The sequence below is a fragment of the Pristiophorus japonicus genome, chromosome 21, assembly GCF_044704955.1.
Source record: "Pristiophorus japonicus isolate sPriJap1 chromosome 21, sPriJap1.hap1, whole genome shotgun sequence".
NCBI lineage: Eukaryota > Metazoa > Chordata > Chondrichthyes > Pristiophoridae > Pristiophorus > Pristiophorus japonicus.
The window spans coordinates 18,762,475-18,781,679 of NC_091997.1; the positions used below are offsets into that span (position 1 = coordinate 18,762,475).

A 19,205-nucleotide genomic window follows, 5' to 3' on the forward strand; every position below is an offset into this window, starting at 1 on the left:
ATCAAGCAGTGATATGCTTTAACTGTTCACACATGGAGTATGAGCATACATCATACTATTACCATCTGGGAGAGTTGGGGGAAAGGAGCACCATTCTGTGGAGGGGGGGACGGGGGACGACGACACAGATCAGAGTGAGTGCGGAGATTTCACAACCTTCCTCCCTAAGGGCAGGAGAGTCACTTTGGACCACTGTTGTTCACCAACACCAAGAACAACAGCGTCAAAGCTCCATAAGCAGGTAACATGCCTGCTGTCTTAGAATCATAGAATGGTTACGGCATGGAAGAAGACCATTTGGCCCGTGCCAGTTCTCTGCAAGAGTGCTTCAGCTAGTCCCACTCACCCGTCCTTTCCCTGTAGCCCTGCAAGTTCTTTTCTTTCAGGTGCTTATCCGACTCCCTTTTGAAAGCATTGATCGAGTCTGCCTCCACCACCCTTTTAGGCTGTGCATTCCACTCACTGTGTAAAAGAGTTTTTTATGTGTCCTTTGGTTCTTTTGTCAATCACCTTAATTCTGTGTCATCTGGTTCTCGACCCTTCTGCCAATGGCAACAGTTTCTCTCTATCTACTCTGTCTAAACCCCTCATGATTTTGAACACCTCGATCAAATCTCCTCTCAATCTTCTCTGCTCGAAGGAGAATAACCCTAGCTTCTCCAGTCTATCCACTGTCTTAGCCAGCGAACAGTGCTTTGCTCGGGGAAATCCAAATGAAAGTTGAAAATAATTTAAATGGGAGCAGTGAAACAGAAACATAACAAAATTATACCACCTAATGTCTTGTCCATTGACTAAACATCTGCAACCCAGTTGTTTGTTTTCTAAGGTTTTCCTGAAAGTAGGCAGTCCAAAGAATATTCTTCAAATACTCAGCAAACATAGCAGCACGTCTTACCTAAAGAATTGCAGCCCGGAGTAGGGCACTTCATATTGAAATTATAACTCTCATGAAAACGTCGGCGCTTGGGCCTGTGTGAAAGATCACTTCCAGAGTCTTTCATTGAAGCATCTTTCGCTATGCTCTCATCGTGCGATGCATTTGGACTGGAAATGTCAATGTCAGACTCAGAGGATGGAGCATTGCCTGTAGGGGTACGTGGGGGAGATTCATCGTGGTCAACGGCAGTTTTGGTATCTGAAAGTGGACAGTGTAAAAAGCACAAATTATTAATAATAATCTTAAATGTTTAGCACATATGCTCAATACAACCTCTTTCTGTTTGTAGCCAGGATCCAAAAAACATGCACTTTTGAAGCATTCATGTAGTGGGCAGCTTGTGTTTTATTTTTAAAGTGACAGGGCTAATAATCATTATACAACTTTATTTTTGAAAAAAATATGTAGTTTAGGATGTCACCAAGATTCAAAAGAATAAAAGGAAAAACAAAATAAAAGCAGTGAATACTTATTAAAATTGGGTTTTAAAATCCTAAACAAGGGAAATACTGAGGGAAGTCAGCAGTTCCATGGTTTGATATCCTTGGAAAAAGTGATAGCAGGAGACTGAGATAAGTATTGATTTCATGACAGAAAGGTTGCAAGGAGGAGAAAAAATGTCAGGACAGCAGCTTTGTAGTTTAGAAGGAACACGAAGGGAAAATTCAGAGGACCACGAACCATAACAGTAATGATAAAAGAGAGAGAAAGATAAGAAAAGTTGCAATGAAGAAAGCTTGAAGGCCAAATAGATATAAATCTCACGCAGTAGAGTTTTGCTTGTAGTTTATGCAGGAATGTGAAAAGTTCTGGAACAGCATCATTAGTTAAGTGAACACTGTTCAATTTTTGGGGAAGACTACAGTTTAGTACAATCCAGAATTGAGGAGAATACGAGTTTGGTGAGAAGAAACCATGTAATAGTTGGCAGGTATTGGCCAAACTTGTGAGAGACATTAAAAAAAGCTGCTTTTGAAGAAGAAGTAGAATACGATTTTTGTTGTCCTATATCTTTTTTTAAAAAGAGATCAAGAAGTACTCATTCAGCCACAAGACTGCAAGAAGATTGGATGGAGGTTCAGAGTGATGGCATACAATTTGAAGAAAGTTGAGATCAACAATGGTCAACAAAATGGAGAAGATTTATTATTTTAAAAAGAAAGGCTTACATTTATATAGCGCCTTTCACGACCACTAAGAATATTAAGATCAGGATTTTTTGAGAGCAGTGAGCCAAAAAGGTCAGTTTTTCCTCAGAGGCAGAAAGAAGGAATCACAGAAGTTACAAGAGACAGCACTGGCAAGGATCAGAAGGAGTGGGAAGTGGAGGATGGCAACAGTAGATTAGGCCTGATGCAAATCGATAAGCTACTGTATCTAACAGTAAGGTATACATACAAGGGCAGCTATTATGACTCGCTTAATTCAAATGGTCCAATTTGCCTTCATTTAAAACAAAATAAAGAACATGCTACACTTCCCCACATCAGGTCATCTTACTTGTTAAAGAAGATCATTTCTGACCATTCTATCCTGCACTTCAAATGTTTTTACAGTTTGTGTGTTGACTGGCTGCTTTGTTCCATACCTTTGCAAAAACCCTCTGCTTCCCTGCCTACGTCTGTGTATTTTATCTTTGCCGTTCACAGCAGAAAGGGAAGACCTGCCAGACCTCTTGCCGAGCACCCAGGGTCAGTGACTGCTCAACACAATGGTGTGAGGTGTTTATCGATCACCTAGACAATCTAATGAATTGTTTATTATCGACAGTCTATAAGGAAACAACACCAAAGCTAGCTCACTAGCATCTATCATCTCAGATTCCTATATTAACTTGCACAAATGCACTATATTTGAAAACATTTAACATAACCCTTTTTCCAAATTGTTTCTGCAGAAAATAGTCCACAGTTCCTAAATCAGAAAGCATTCTCTCCTGGCATTTACGTGACCTTTGCATTTCAAGTAACCTTGCTGCATCTCTAAATGACATTATCAATTTACTGCTGAATTGTGGCCGTTTTCTGCTGGATTCAAATTCTGTCACAAAGGTATTTCACTCCTATCCATGTGAATCATGAACATTAAAATTGTGTAAAAAATACATAATTTACAAAACTACAAGTATTGGCACTTTTCAATATAGTAGACTTTTGCTTTTTTTTTTAATCTCTTGATATTTTGTTCACCTTGGTTCTCCTAATTTTAATTCCCATGATCATTCATTCAATCCTTTTTCTTTTAGCCTTAATGTCAGCAGCTCATATCCATGCTTTTGATCATAAGCAAAACTGTTCTACAAGATCTATTGAACTGTTTTATCTAGCCTTAGGAGATAGATAACTAACTGACCACTGTTGATTTTTCAAGCATGCCTGAAGCAGGCACAGTTTACTTTCGCACCTCTGCCAGACTGCATTGCCAAAGCAAGTAAACAAAGTAGAGGAATTTCAAAAGCCTGGTTGCACCAGTTGCTAAAATGATGCTTGGCAATCAGGGCAACTACAGTACTAACATAACATTTTCAAGTATGCAAGATATGGAGCAAATGAGATGATTCAGACAAATATGGTTACCATGGCACTGTAAGCCGCCTTTTGTGTGCAACAAAGGCACAAGGTAAATGCATGCTGTCAGCAGAACAATAGGCTGTACAAACAAGCTTCACTGAAAGCACAGAAGAATTTTAAACATTTCCTTTACGAGCATAGCGAATCTTAGGATAAATTCTCAGTTGGCAGATACACCAAGTATTTTTTTTAAACGTAGCGTCTGAATTTGGTGGTAGAATTGTTGGAATATTTTCCCATTGAAATTACAACACAGAAATTGGCTTGATTAAAAGTAGCAAGACAACCTTTTATAATTAGTCTGGCCTGAGAACATCTGAGTCTTTCGATCCACTTAGAGTATAAACAGATTATCTCGGAACGAAGTGGTACAGATACAAGGGGCTAATGGACTAACTATTTTGACCAAATATATCATTTACACCCAAAAATTACTTGTATAATAAGCAATCTAAACAAAAAAAAACATTTTCCTTCACGTCCTGACAAATCCCATCATTATTTACTGGGCTTGAATAAAACACATCCCTCTTCCCCATCAAATAAAAAGAAATAACGGTCACAATGGATCATAATTTGCATTTTTATTAACAAATAACCAAGAGAAGTCCATCAATGTTGCTTTAGCAACAAGATCCCTTTTATGGCTGTTGTGTAGGATTAGTCAGCTGCTCGGCCTGGTGAAGTTAATGGGGCTGTGATGCTTTGTAGTACATGACGACCTCCCAAGAGTAAAAGGTGCACAAATATAGGAGAAAGAAGAATCAAGAGAATGAGGTAGGCTGAAAAATTAGAACAGGAGAAAAGAATATTTGGAGGATTACATTACGTTAAAAATAAGTCATAAGTACCAGCACCTAACTCAACAGAAATGATGAAACAGAATCTGAAAAATTAGAAAAGATAGACGGTTTGCTATTTGATGCAATTTTGTGTTACAAAAACAGAGGAATTCTGTATAAAGTTAAATGTAAAAATCTTATACTAAACAGTTAATGGTTTATACTGACAGGTTAATAAAAGATTTTTTATCAACTCACGAATACTGAATATAAATCAACACATTACATGGTCAGTTGAACATGCCTCCCTGATCTTACCTTTGTCTGAAAATTCAACTGCATGCTCCGTTTCTGATCCAGAGGAGCGAGTCTGTCGCAGTGGGTATTTCTTAGGTGTGACTGGGGTTGTCTGCTGCTGGCTACGTGTCACCCTTCTTGTAGCGTAGGCAGGTTCATCTGAGGCATACGATGGTATCTGGCGTACTGGACTAGAATCTGGATAAGGTTTGTTGCGACAAAATCAGATCTACAACATTTTAGACTGAGACACAAAATAAAGCTAGCTCTTACAAATTCAATGAATAATGAAGTAGGTTATTTTGGTGCCAAGCTTGCATTTTCATGGTTTAAAATACTAACTGGTATTTATAATTACTAAGCAAATTTACACTGAAACAGGCTACAGGTAGAGCTTAAAAGATTGCTGAAACAACTGGGAATTAAAATTAGTTCTGCTAATTTGAAATATAGGATCAAAGTACAAGCCGTTACATAGGTCAGCATTTGTAGATCGGGATACTCAAGAAGTGTTTAGTAGGTCTTTCTATTTAATTCAGCAAGCAACTGCGAAGCCATGCACTACCGGGGACTTCAGGTTACCCGCACAGCATATGTGAACCACCTCTTGATATCATTCAGACAATCTTATGCTGTAAAGGTGAAGTTTTTGCTTTTTGTTTTTATACACAAGTTATTTAAAGTGACATTATATGCGGTTTCAACAACTGTGCAACATGCTACCCTGCCTTTATTACAACTGATGGGCATTCAACACCAAGGCATTTGTTTTTAGCTTGACCTTTTCCCAACCATGAAAGGTGCAGCACCAGTTGGTACCCAGACTAGTCAGGCAAAATGGACCATGTTTTTACCATTCAGCTTTGAAAACTGTTTACTCCCTGCTAGTCCCAAAGATAACTAAAGGCCACTCTCTTCAAAAGGTAAAGTCAGCAGTCAGAGATTATTTTTCCTGCCCTGCTCAAAAAAATCCATCACTATTATCCTGGGCTTATGCCCAAGGATATTGGAATGAAGATCTTCAACATCCACTTAAACTCAGTGGCGTTGAAGTCGCACGTCGGTAAGCCAGTTGTGGAATTGCACAGAAACAGCATATTGTAAGATTTGTATGAGAAAGGCAGCAAATACCAGTTTCACCACTATTCCCCCTTGTATTTCCTAACAACCCCAACAAGTCATTCTGTTGAACTTAGTAAAGAATGATTTGCTTCATTCTGATTATCGTAATATTTTCGTCTCAGAAACACTTCACACAATGAAATATCTCAAGGCACTTCACATTATGAATTACTTGCATGCAGCAAGATCTGGACAGCTTTCAGGCTTGGGCTGATAAGTGCCAAGTAACATTTGCACCACACAAGTGGCAGGCAATTACTATCTCCAACAAGAGAGAGTCTAACCACAGCCTCTTGATATTCAACGGCATTACCATCGCTGAGATCCCATTAACATCCTGAGGTCACCTTTGACCAGAAACTTAACTGGACCAGCCACAAATACTGTAGATACAAGAACAGGTCAGAGGCTGGGTGTTCTGCGGCAAGTGTTTCACCTCTTGACCAATGTTCCCGGTAATTTATTTTGGGGTGCGCGGCCCATTCAAATCTCCACGCATGCATGCTTCTTCCACTTGAAAGCCAGCAAGCAGTTTGCGCAGGACCTCCAGATACTGCGCAACCGCGCAACTTAATGGGATCATTGCTCCCGACTCCCCAAAGCCTTTCCATCTTCTACAAAGCACAAGTCAGGAGTGTGATAGAATACTGTCTACTTGCCTGGATGAGTGCAGCTCAAACAACACAAGAAGCTTGACACCATTCATGAAAAAGCAGCCCAATTGATTGGCACTCCATCCATCACCTTAAAACATTCACTCCCTCTACCACCAGCCCACCGTGGCTGCAGTGTGTACTATCTACACTGCAGCAACTCACCAAGGCTTCTTCGACAGCACAACCTCTACCACCTAGAAGGACATAGGCAGTAGGCGCATGAGAACACCATCACCTCCAAGTTCCCCTCCAAGTCACACATCATCCTGGTCTGGAAATATATCACCATTCTTTCATTGTCGCTGGGTCAAAATCCTGGAACTCCCTCCCTAATAGCACTATGAGAGTACCTTCACCACACGGACTACAGCGGTTCAAGGCAGCAGCTCACCACCACTTTCTCAAGGACAATTCAGGATGGGCAATAAATGCTGGCCTTGCCAGCCACGCACAGATCCCATGAACAAAAATAACTAAATTATTCTGATGTAGAAAAAAGTAGCAACCATTCTGCACTAGCACTATCCCACAAACAAAGTGTGAAAGGAATGGCCAGTTAAATCTCCCTTTACTTTTGCATGTGACTATGTGGGAAGCCTGTACTAAATGCTTGGCCAATGTACTATTTAAAAAAATTCAAGAGCAGAATCCAGTTTATTTTGGAAACAGTACTCATCATACTCCAAATAAATTACACCATGCCACTGTTTCCTGAGTGATCAGTGCAAATCTGCTAAGGAGGCATGCAAATTTAAAATTAACTGTTTCCCTGCATGTAGAATTTGCACTTCTACATATAAAAATTGTAAACTAGTTTTATTACAGCATCAATTTACATAAAGTGCCTGTTACAATTTATGCCGACAACGAAGTGCAGCTAAGTTAAGGACATTTTAAAAAGTTATTTTCTTTATTTCAGTAAATTTTTCCTCTCCCATCTTCTGCCTGAATAGGGTACTGTTCCACGGGTAACAGGTACTCTCTGGTACCTCAACCAGCAAATGGCCATTATTCATAACGCAATCTGCTCAGGGACTGTCAACAGACTTGTGAACTGCAGTAGGCATCACAATCCTATCCTGATCGGTCATCAACACAAGCACTTCCAGCAGAGGTCATCAGATAATGATCTGCTGCAGAAATAATGACCTTGTTGGAGGTGCTACGATCAATTGTATCACCCCCTGCTGCTAACCCAACTGAAGTCAGCTAACTCAGCGCAGGCAAAAAAATCAAATCTGGGACCTTTTTGGTATCTATGACTTAGCTACTCATTGATTGAACTCAGAGTCATTGGGAAAACTTAAACGGTCTTTAAGCTTCACCTTACAAAGGACATTTTATTGTATTAACTGTTGCATCACTTTTTTTTGACTCAGAACAAGAAACTGCCAGTATGATGCTTATTTTTCGGCTGCAATTAAATCTTACTTAATTTTCCTCCTTATATCTGGTAACTCTTCACAATTCGCCTTTACCTTGAGAGCTCTGGCTGTTGCGTAATGAAGACCTAGTTAATCTGGTAGATCTCCGTGGTTGCCCATCACTCTCAGAGCTATCTGTATGGTCCAGATCGGCAGAAAAGTCAGAATCTTCTGTGCCCTCAGAGCTGCTGCCTGCCTGACGCTGAAACAGAACACACAAAAGATCAACTGCTAAAAAAAAAAGTTACACTCCGAAAGCACATCTATCCTCAACTGTTAACTGTTGGAAGGAGAGAGGGTTGACAGGATTCACTTCATATTCTACTTAACTAAAGACTTGGTGCAAATAAGTTTGTGTGCAATTCTTTCAGCTATGTTGGCCCAAGGTGCAATCCAGCTGAAAGCAACAGGATAAAGCTCCCTTCTCTGCTCATTTTAAGAGTCTTACATGAATTTAATTTGGCGAGTTTCAACTTAGTTCCTCATGGGAACTCATACACAGCACAGAACTGCCTATAATTTGACACAAATTGGCAACTCCACTCAAAGGGCACAAGTTTCGGCCTCATTTGCTCCTGATTTTTTGGAGCAACTGGTGTAGAACGGAGTATCTTAGAAATTCAAATTCTCGGCATTTAGTTTGCTCCAGTTCTAGTCAGTTAGAACAGTTTCACTTTGGAACAGAATTTTTTTTTCAAAAGGGTGTGTGCCCGGCCACTTACGCCTGTTTTCAAAGTTTCGGCAGTGAAAACTTACTCCAAACTAACTTAGAATGGAGTAAGTGAAGATTTTTGTACGCTCGAAAAAAACTTGTCTACACTTTAGAAAATCAGGCGTAGGTTACAAATCAGGCGTAGGGAATGGCGGGGCCGGGGGGGGCGGGGTGGGGTTTAAAGGGAAGTTTATAAACATTAAACACTTCAGTTTTACAAATAGAGCCATCATCAATAATAAATGATAAAAACATCAATAAATCAACCTATAAACCAATCAAAAAAAATTAATAAGAAATAAAAAAAAATTTAAATTCAATAAATAAAACATTTTCTACTTACCGACTGCAGCGCCGGGAGGCCTCCAGCAGAGTGCTGGGATGCCCCCCACACCCGTGTGTCTCTATCTCTCTGTCTGTCTGTGATTGTGTCTCTCACTTTCTGTCTGTCAGTGTCTGTGTTTCTGACAGCGAGAGGAGGGGGAGGAGGGGGGGGAAAGAGGGAGAGAGGGGGGGCAGGGGGAGGGGAGGGAGGCAGAGGGGAGGGAGGGATGGGGGAGGAGAAGGGGAAGGGGGGTGGGGGAAACGAGAAGGGGGGTGGGGGAAACGAGAAGGGGGGTGGGGGAAACGAGAAGGGGGGTGGGGGAAACGAGAAGGGGGGTGGGGGAAACGAGAAGGGGGGTGGGGGAAACGAGAAGGGGGGTGGGGGAAACGAGAAGGGGGGTGGGGGAAACGAGAAGGGGGGTGGGGGAAACGAGAAGGGGGGTGGGGGAAACGAGAAGGGGGGTGGGGGAAACGAGAAGGGGGGTGGGGGAAACGAGAAGGGGGGTGGGGGAAACGAGAAGGGGGGTGGGGGAAACGAGAAGGGGGGTGGGGGAAACGAGAAGGGGGGTGGGGGAAACGAGAAGGGGGGTGGGGGAAACGAGAAGGGGGGTGGGGGAAACGAGAAGGGGGGTGGGGGAAACGAGAAGGGGGGTGGGGGAAACGAGAAGGGGGGTGGGGGAAACGAGAAGGGGGGTGGGGGAAACGAGAAGGGGGGTGGGGGAAACGAGAAGGGGGGTGGGGGAAACGAGAAGGGGGGTGGGGGAAACGAGAAGGGGGGTGGGGGAAACGAGAAGGGGGGTGGGGGAAACGAGAAGGGGGGTGGGGGAAACGAGAAGGGGGGTGGGGGAAACGAGAAGGGGGGTGGGGGAAACGAGAAGGGGGGTGGGGGAAACGAGAAGGGGGGTGGGGGAAACGAGAAGGGGGGTGGGGGAAACGAGAAGGGGGGTGGGGGAAACGAGAAGGGGGGTGGGGGAAACGAGAAGGGGGGTGGGGGAAACGAGAAGGGGGGTGGGGGAAACGAGAAGGGGGGTGGGGGAAACGAGAAGGGGGGTGGGGGAAACGAGAAGGGGGGTGGGGGAAACGAGAAGGGGGGTGGGGGAAACGAGAAGGGGGGTGGGGGAAACGAGAAGGGGGGTGGGGGAAACGAGAAGGGGGGTGGGGGAAACGAGAAGGGGGGTGGGGGAAACGAGAAGGGGGGTGGGGGAAACGAGAAGGGGGGTGGGGGAAACGAGAAGGGGGGTGGGGGAAACGAGAAGGGGGTGGGGGAAACGAGAAGGGGGGTGGGGGAAACGAGAAGGGGGGTGGGGGAAACGAGAAGGGGGGTGGGGGAAACGAGAAGGGGGGTGGGGGAAACGAGAAGGGGGGTGGGGGAAACGAGAAGGGGGGTGGGGGAAACGAGAAGGGGGGTGGGGGAAACGAGAAGGGGGGTGGGGGAAACGAGAAGGGGGGTGGGGGAAACGAGAAGGGGGGTGGGGGAAACGAGAAGGGGGGTGGGGGAAACGAGAAGGGGGGTGGGGGAAACGAGAAGGGGGGTGGGGGAAACGAGAAGGGGGGTGGGGGAAACGAGAAGGGGGGTGGGGGAAACGAGAAGGGGGGTGGGGGAAACGAGAAGGGGGGTGGGGGAAACGAGAAGGGGGGTGGGGGAAACGAGAAGGGGGGTGGGGGAAACGAGAAGGGGGGTGGGGGAAACGAGAAGGGGGGTGGGGGAAACGAGAAGGGGGGTGGGGGAAACGAGAAGGGGGGTGGGGGAAACGAGAAGGGGGGTGGGGGAAACGAGAAGGGGGGTGGGGGAAACGAGAAGGGGGGTGGGGGAAACGAGAAGGGGGGTGGGGGAAACGAGAAGGGGGGTGGGGGAAACGAGAAGGGGGGTGGGGGAAACGAGAAGGGGGGTGGGGGAAACGAGAAGGGGGGTGGGGGAAACGAGAAGGGGGGTGGGGGAAACGAGAAGGGGGGTGGGGGAAACGAGAAGGGGGGTGGGGGAAACGAGAAGGGGGGTGGGGGAAACGAGAAGGGGGGTGGGGGAAAACGAGAAGGGGGGTGGGGGAAAACGAGAAGGGGGGTGGGGGAAAACGAGAAGGGGGGTGGGGGAAAACGAGAAGGGGGGTGGGGGAAAACGAGAAGGGGGGTGGGGGAAAACGAGAAGGGGGGTGGGGGAAAACGAGAAGGGGGGTGGGGGAAAACGAGAAGGGGGGTGGGGGAAAACGAGAAGGGGGGTGGGGGAAAACGAGAAGGGGGGTGGGGGAAAACGAGAAGGGGGGTGGGGGAAAACGAGAAGGGGGGTGGGGGAAAACGAGAAGGGGGGTGGGGGAAAACGAGAAGGGGGGTGGGGGAAAACGAGAAGGGGGGTGGGGGAAAACGAGAAGGGGGGTGGGGGAAAACGAGAAGGGGGGTGGGGGAAATGAGAAGGGGGGTGGGGGAAATGAGAAGGGGGAGGGAGGCTGAACGGGCCGAGCCCAAGACTTCGGATAGGGCCCGTCCCCAGCACCAGATTTACAGGTAGGTGGCGTTGGGTCTGGTCGGGTCCGGGGTCGGGTCGGGAGGTTGGGTTGGTTCGGGTAGGGGGGGGGGAAAGGAGGGAGGGTGCGCGGGTCGGGTCGGTTTGGTTCGGAGGGGGAAGCGCGGGTCGGGTCCAGTCCGGTCCGGGGGTGGGGGAGCGGGAGTCGGATCGGTGTCGGGGGCGGGAGTCGAGTCGGATCGGGAGGAAGCAGGAGCTGGGCGTGGGAGGCAGCCTTATGCACGCAGCCCCAGTGAGGCCATTCGGCCAAGGCTAGGGGCTGCGTGCTTCGGCCCCTCCCACACAGTTTTGGGCGCCTGGAGCTACTGCACATGCGCGCCCACTGTAGCGCGCATGTGCAGAGGTCCCGGCACTGTTTTCAGCTCAGGGACCTAGCGCCACGCCCGACTCCAGAGGACCAGCAGGGAGCCAGAGAATCTTTAAGTTTTTTTTAGGCGCACTTTGTGGCACGAAAAACGGGCGTCCAGGTCAGGGCTGCGCCGTTCTAGTCCCAAAGAGCCCAAACAACAGTGTGAAAGAGAAAAGTTCTCAGTGGTAAAGTAGGGAATGCCCTACTGGTGCAAAGACAAATTGTTGAAGAGCAGAATTCACTTTATTATACATTTAGCCAATGCTACACCTGACTCAAGAGTCCCTGAAGTTTTTACTGCGTACCAAAACTAGAACATTATTCTGTTTCTCAATACCTGTAGTGACATCCTTCACCTAACAAAGACAGAAACACTCCAATCAGTAATTAACCCTCCTCATCTTTCTCAACCTCTCTACAGCCTTTGACATGGTCGACCACACCACCTTTCTCCCAATGCCTCTCCTCGCTTGACTTGCTCAGTGGGCCTGCCCACGTTTGGTTCTGCTCTTATCTATCCAATTGTAGCATGTCCAGGAATGGCTTCTCTTTCCAAGCCTCGACCATTACCTCTGGAGTCCCTCAAAGATCTATCCTTGGCCACCTCCCTTCCTCATCCAAATGCTAACCCTTCGCAACATCATCCACAGACATGGAGTCAGCTTCCACATATACATTAATGGCACCCAGCTGTAATACCTCTCACCTCTCCACTGCCTCTGGTGTTAGATGGCTTGTCCGACATCCAGTCTTGGATTAGCCACACATTCCTTTAGTTAAACATCAGAAAAACCAAAATCAGCATCTTCGGTCCAAGCCATAAACTCTACCCTAGCCACTGATTCTATCTCCTCTATGGCCAGTTTCAGGTTAAACCAGTTTGCAAATTTGCTGTCCTATTTGGACCCAAGATTCTGACCCTATATCCTCTCCATCACAATGACCACCTATTTTTAACATTTCTCACGTCCATCCCTATATCAGCCCATCTACTGCTGACGCGACTATCCCAATGCTCTCCTGGTTAGCCGCCTATCCCGCATAAATTTTAGTACATCCACTACTGCACATATCTGATTCCCCACCAGATGCCGCTCACCCATTACCTCAGTGCTCACCATCATGCACTGCCTCCTGGTCCCAAAATGCCTCAAATTTAAAGTTCTCATCCCTTCATGGCATTGTTGCTCCTACCTCTGCAACTTTTTAAGTATCCTGTGTTTTAAGTATCTTATGTTCTCCAACTCCGGCCTCTTGTGGTTCATCCACTCACTTCACCCCACTAGTGGTGACTGTGGCTTGAGCCAATTCGGTCCCACGCTCTGGAATTTCCTCTCTAAACCTCTCTGCCTCCACCTCCCTCTTTTCCTCTGACCCTCTTTAAAACCCACCCCTTTGTCCAAACTTTTAGTCACCATATAGTACTATATCTCCTTCCGTAGCTTGAAATCGAGCTTTGCCTGATTGTGCTTCTATGAAGCGCCTCTGAATGTTTTTCTATGTTAAAGTCGATATATAAACACAATTATGTAGGTAGTATCGACCTACATAAATATAAGAAATGTTGTCAGTGCTGGAAACTGAATGCAGCCTACCCTACACTGATGTAACACTTTTTCCCATGTCTCTTGCTTTTATATAGATTTCAAAAATTATGTCTCCACAACAGCACCACATTATGTGGTTATATTAATACCAAGTCAAAATTGCGCAATAAATGAGAACTGAATCTTGTTGACATTGTTGGACATCTGCTGCCACAAATCAGCCACTAAGTTCTGCAATCATTTTCTCGTGAGTTTTCTAATAGGCTAAATATATGATTAAATAGGAAATCTATTTTCCTGAATTGCTGTTACAGTCTTAAATTATTAGATGAGATGCCTATACCCTTACCATTGTGCATCACATCCCCCTAGCTTCAGAACCAATAGTATGGGCTTACACATGAATGGTACAATTGACTGGGAAAAGCTCATACTGTACCACAAAATGTCCACTTCTACGCTCAAAACAACAATTATAAAATACCAAACCTGGCACTATAGTCCAACTGAGAAATACCAGTAAATTTGAAGATGTCTCCCTTGCTCCCCCAATGGCTCAGCAGGTTTTCCCCAGTGACCAGCTGAGCCACACAGGTCCATGTGTGATCGCTGTGCTCAGTTAGCTACCGTCAAGCAGGCAGCAGAAGGGGCATTTTGGTCCCAAGGGCCAGTGGGTAAGGAAGGGAGTGAAAAATTGGCCAAAACTCCTGCTTCTGATCCCTATTCAGCGACTGCTGCTGAAAGTGGATATTGTGCGAGGACATGATCATCCACCTCCTGCGATTAAATAGCCTGCTTACAACATTAAAGCATGCATGTGAATAATGACAGATTGGGTAAGGTACCAAGAGGCAGCCAGCATCAGCAGAACTAGAGCTCGGGAAGGAGTATAGTTCAAGAAAGAGATAAAAAGGGAGAAAACTGGCATGAAAAAATAAAGGTTTCTTCCTTTATAACATTCCCAGATTACATACGTGCTGAAAGACTCCAAGAAGTCTTGGTAGACTTGACACTGAACATAGCCAATCAATACAGAGCAGCAATCAACAAAGCCAATAGAATGTCAAACTAGTAGCCAAAACGATAGAATATAAATTAAAGGAGGTGATGAAAATTTACAATGCACTGGTCAGATTACACATTTAATGCTGCATCCAGTCCTGTCTGTTAAGAATTCAAGCTTTAGAGACAGAGCAGAGAAGAGCCACAAAGTTGATCAGTGGTGTTAGGGATATGAAACATGAGAAAGACTGAAGAAACTTGGGCTTTTCAGGAGGTGTCGAATGGAGGTGATCATATACAGATATAAGATTGTAAAGGAAATGGAAAAAGTAAACCCAGAATATTACTTTAATTAAAATTATAGTAGTAGAACAGACTGATCTTCCACACAAATTGGACTTTTCCCAACAGATTATCCATTAAGTAGGAGGATCAGCAAGGGACAACGTATGGAGTTGCCAGTTTAGTGAGGGGGGGGGGGGGGGGGGGGGAAAGAAATAAATAGATCACACTGCAAGATGAGCCAGCAATTAAGAGGGAAAACCACAGGATATGGATAATCTCATTGGATAAATTACTTAATACATTTTATAGAATGAAGTCAACAAAAGCAGTTTGATAAAGCTATCCAAACTAAGCAATTTTTTTTGTCATGTCAGAAATACTAATCAGTTTCATTTTGATAAATGTAATGAGTACTTTAATATTTTCTCACGGGTTCCCCAATAGAGAGGCATGGAATTTCGGTACAGACTGTGATACACAACAGAAAGAAAGGGGAGCAAGCAAAGCTATTTTTTTATATAAAAAGGTGAAAATCCAGCAGATACTTGTGCAATGTACAGTGGCTAACATATACATTTTTGCCCCTCCATTCCCTATTTAAGTTTCCCCATTATCATCTGAGGCATAATGGTCGTGGCGCAATTCACTAAAAGACTGACAGAGCATCCAAGGGCAACTGCATCTATGTAATTCTCACACAAACTTATGGCTGGTTCAGACAAGCAGTGGCCCAGAGAGGATTGTATATCAGCTCTGCTGTGTGCAAAATATGGGTCTTTTAGCAGGGAACAGGAAAATGGGGTTTTAAAGAATACAGGACAGATATGAATATGGAAAAAATAAAATATGCTTCTCACTATGTTGGCTAAATTTATGATGCATGCTAATCTTAACCTTTTGTTTCACTGCACCATGCTGGAATGCCACACCAAGATACACAGATAAGCTACAATATTTTAAATCTGTATTAACTGTATTGTCTTGTTTTTCTTCTGTTATAAATCAAGCACACCGTTCAAGGCAGCCAAACAGAAAATATGCCAAGAGGATGAAGTTCTTTTCACCTGGATATAGATTGACAGGTTTACGAAGGTGGACAAAAACTGCTCAGTGAATTGCCTGACTCTTTCTCAATACTAGTGTAAGGGGGGAGGGTGAATAGCTAGTTGTCGTGGTGCATATAGGTAAAAAACGGGATGAGGTCCTACAAGCTGAATTTAGGGAGCGAGGAATTAAATTAAAAAGCAGGACCTCAAAAGGTAGTAATTTCAGGATTGCTACCAGTGCTATGTGCTAGTCAGAATAGGAATTGCAGGATAGCCAAGATGAATAATGTGGTTTGAAGAGTGGTGCAGGAGGGAGGGATTAAAATTCCTGGGATATTGGAACCAGTTCTGGGGAAGGTGGGACCAGTACAAACCGGACGTTCTGCACCTGGGCAGGACCGGAACCAATGTCCTAGGGGGAGTGTTTGCTAGTGCTGTTAGGGAGGGGTTAAACTAATATGGCAGGGGGATGGGAACCTATGCAGGGAGGGAAGTAAAATGGGGGCAGAAGCAAAAGATAGAAAGAAAAGTAAAAGTGGAGGGCAGAGAAACCCAAGGCAAAAATCAAAAAGGGCCACATTACAACAAAAGTCTAAAGGGGCAAAGTGTGCTAAAAAGACAAGCCTGAAGGCTCTATGCCTCAATGCGAGGAGCATTTGTAATAAAGTGGACGAATTAACTGCACAGGCAGCTATTAACGAACATGATATAATTGGGATTACGGAGACATGGCTCCAGGGTGACCAAGGCTGGGAACTCAACATCCAGGGGTATTCAACATTCAGGAAGGATAGACAGAAAAGAAAAGGAGGTGGGGTAGCATTGCTGGTTAAAGAGGAAATTAATGCAATAGTAAGGAAGGACATTAGCTTGGATGATGTGGAATCTGTATGGGTGGAGCTACGAAATACCAAAGGGCAGAAAACGCTACTGGGAGTTGTGTATAGACCACCAAACAGTAGTCGTGAGGTTGGGGACAGCATCAAAGAAGAAATTAGGGATGCGTGCAATAAAGGTACGGCAGTTATCATGAGCGACTTTAATCTACATATAGATTGGGCTAACCAAACTGGTAGCAGTATGGTGGAGGAGGATTTCCTGGAGTGTATTAGGGATGTTTTTTTCGACCAATATGTCGAGGAGCCAACTGGAGGGCTGGCCATCCTAGACTGGGTGATGTGTAATGAGAAAGGACTAATTAGCAATCTTGTTGTGCGAGGCCCCTTGGGGAAGAGTGACCATAATATGGTAGAATTTTTCATTAAGATGGAGAGTGACACAATTAATTCAGAGACTAGGGTCTTGAACTTAAAGAAAGAAAACTTCGACGGTATGAGACATGAATTGGCAAGGATAGACTGAAGAATGATACTTGAAGGGTTGTCGGTGGATAGGCAATGGCGAACATTTAAAGATCACATGGATGAACTTCAACAATTGTACATCGCTGTCTGGAGTAAAAATAAAATGGGGAAGGTGGCTCAACCGTGGCTAACAAGGGGAATTAAGGATAGTGTTAAATCCAAGGAAGAGGCATATAAATTGGCCAGAAAAAGCAGCAAACCTGAGGACTGGGAGAAATTTAGAATTCAGCAGAGCTGAAGACAAAGGGTTTAATTAGGAGGGGGAAATTGAGAATGAGAGGAAGCTTGCTGGGAACATAAAAACTGACTGCAAAAGCTTCTATAGATATGTGAAGAGAAAAAGATTAGTGAAGACAAACGTCTCTTGTAGTCAGAATCAGGTGAATTTATAATGGGGAACAAAGAAATGGCAGACCAATTGAACAGTTGTGGGGTTGTGGGGTTGATAATTTTTGGGGAATGAAGGGATATGGGGATAATGCGGGAAGGTGGAGTAGAGGTAGAAATCAGAAATCTTATTGAATGGCGGCGCAGGCTCGAAGAGCGAAATGGTCCACTCCAGCTCCTATTTCTTATGTTATGATCGTCATCATCATCATCACCATAGGCAGTCCCTCGGAATCGAGGAAGACTTGCTTCCACTCTAAAAATGAGTCCTTAGGTGGCTGAACAATCCAATACAAGAACCACAGTCCCTGTCACAGGTGGGACAGATAGTCGTTGAGGGAAAGGGTGGGTGGGACTGGTTTGCCGCACGCTCTTTCCACTGCTTGTGCTTGATTTCTGCATGCTCTCGGCAATTAGACTCAAGGTACTCAGCGCCCTCCCGGATGCACTTCCTCCACTTAGGGCGGTCTTTGGCCAGGGACTCCCAGGTGTCGGTGGGGATGTTGCACTGTATCAAGGAGGCTATGAGGGTGTCCTTGTAACGTTTCCTCTGCCCACCTTTGGCTCGCTTGCCATGAAGGGGTTCCGAGTAGAGCGCTTGCTTTGGGAGCCTCGTGTCTGGCATGCGACCTGCCCAGCGGAGCTGATCAAGTGTGGACAGTGCTTCAATGCTGGGGATGTTCGCCTGGTCAAGGACTCTAATGTTGGTGCGTCTGTCCTCCCAGGGGATTTGTAGAATCTTGCGGAGACATCACTGGTGGTATTTCTCCAGCGACTTGAGGTGTCTACTGTAAATGGTCCATGTCACTGAGCCATACAGGAGGGCGGGTATTACTACAGCCCTGTAGACCATGAGCTTAGTGGCGGATTTGAGAGCCTGGTCTTCAAACACTCTTTTCCTCAGGTGGCCGAAGGCAGCACTGGCGCACTGGAGGTAGTGTTGAAGCTCGTCGTCAATGTCAAGGGTATAAAAGGATATGGAGCCAAGGCAGGTGAATGGAGTTAAAATACAGATTAGCACGATATCACTGAATGGCAGAACAGGCTCGAGGAGCTGAATGACTTATCCTCTTCCTATATTCCTTAGAAAAGTGATTGCACAAAGAGAAAGTAGGAGAAAATTAAATAAAACTGGAAGAATAATCAAAAGGGTAAAAGAATAGATGGATCATTCTTAAAAATGATCAGTGGTGGGAAAATTATTGGAAAACATCCTGAGGGACAGGATAAATCTTCATTTGGAAGGCATGGATTAATCAAGGACAGTCAGCATGGATTTGTTATGGGAAGGTGGTGTCTGACTAACTTGATTGAATCTTTTGAGGTGGTGACACCGAGGATCGATGAGGGCAGTGCATATGATGTAGTATATATGGATTTTCGCAAAGCTTTTGATAAGGTCCCACATGGCAGACTGGTCACAAAAGTAAAAGCCCATGAGATCCTGGGCAAAGTGGCAAGTTGGATCCAAAATTGGCTGGGAGGCAGAAAGCATAGGGTAATGGTTGATGGGTGTTTTTGTGACTGGAAGGCTGCATCCAGTGGGGGTTCCGCAGGGTCAGTGCTGGGTCCCTTGCTATTTGTGGTATACATCAATGACTTGGACTTGAATGTTGGGGGTATGATTAAGAAGATTGCAGATGACACGAAAATAGGCTGTGTGGCTGATAATGAAAAGGCTGCGGATTGCAGGAAGATATCACTGTGCTGGTCAGGTGGGCAGAACAAAAAACATAAGAAATAGGAGCAGGAGTAAGCCATTAGGCCCCTCGAGCCTGCTCCACCATTTAATAAGATCATGGCTGATCTGACCATGGACTCAGCTCCACTTCCCTGCCTGCTCCCCATAATCCTTTACTCCCTTATCGCTGAAAAATCTGTCT

General features: G+C 45.2%; 1 protein-coding gene across 2 annotated transcripts in view; it reads right to left on the reverse strand.

Moving 5' to 3' along the window:
* kat7b (K(lysine) acetyltransferase 7b) overlaps positions 1-19,205 on the reverse strand; it is a 71,330-nt gene that overhangs the window by 30,175 nt on the left and 21,950 nt on the right. For both annotated transcript variants that reach the window (XM_070864443.1, XM_070864444.1), the window contains exons 3-5: positions 7,846-7,993; positions 4,611-4,787; positions 899-1,138 (exon numbers count right to left, since the gene is read on the reverse strand). In XM_070864443.1, coding sequence (XP_070720544.1) covers positions 899-1,138; positions 4,611-4,787; positions 7,846-7,993 — 565 coding nt within the window. The remainder of the gene's footprint in view (positions 1-898; positions 1,139-4,610; positions 4,788-7,845; positions 7,994-19,205) is intronic.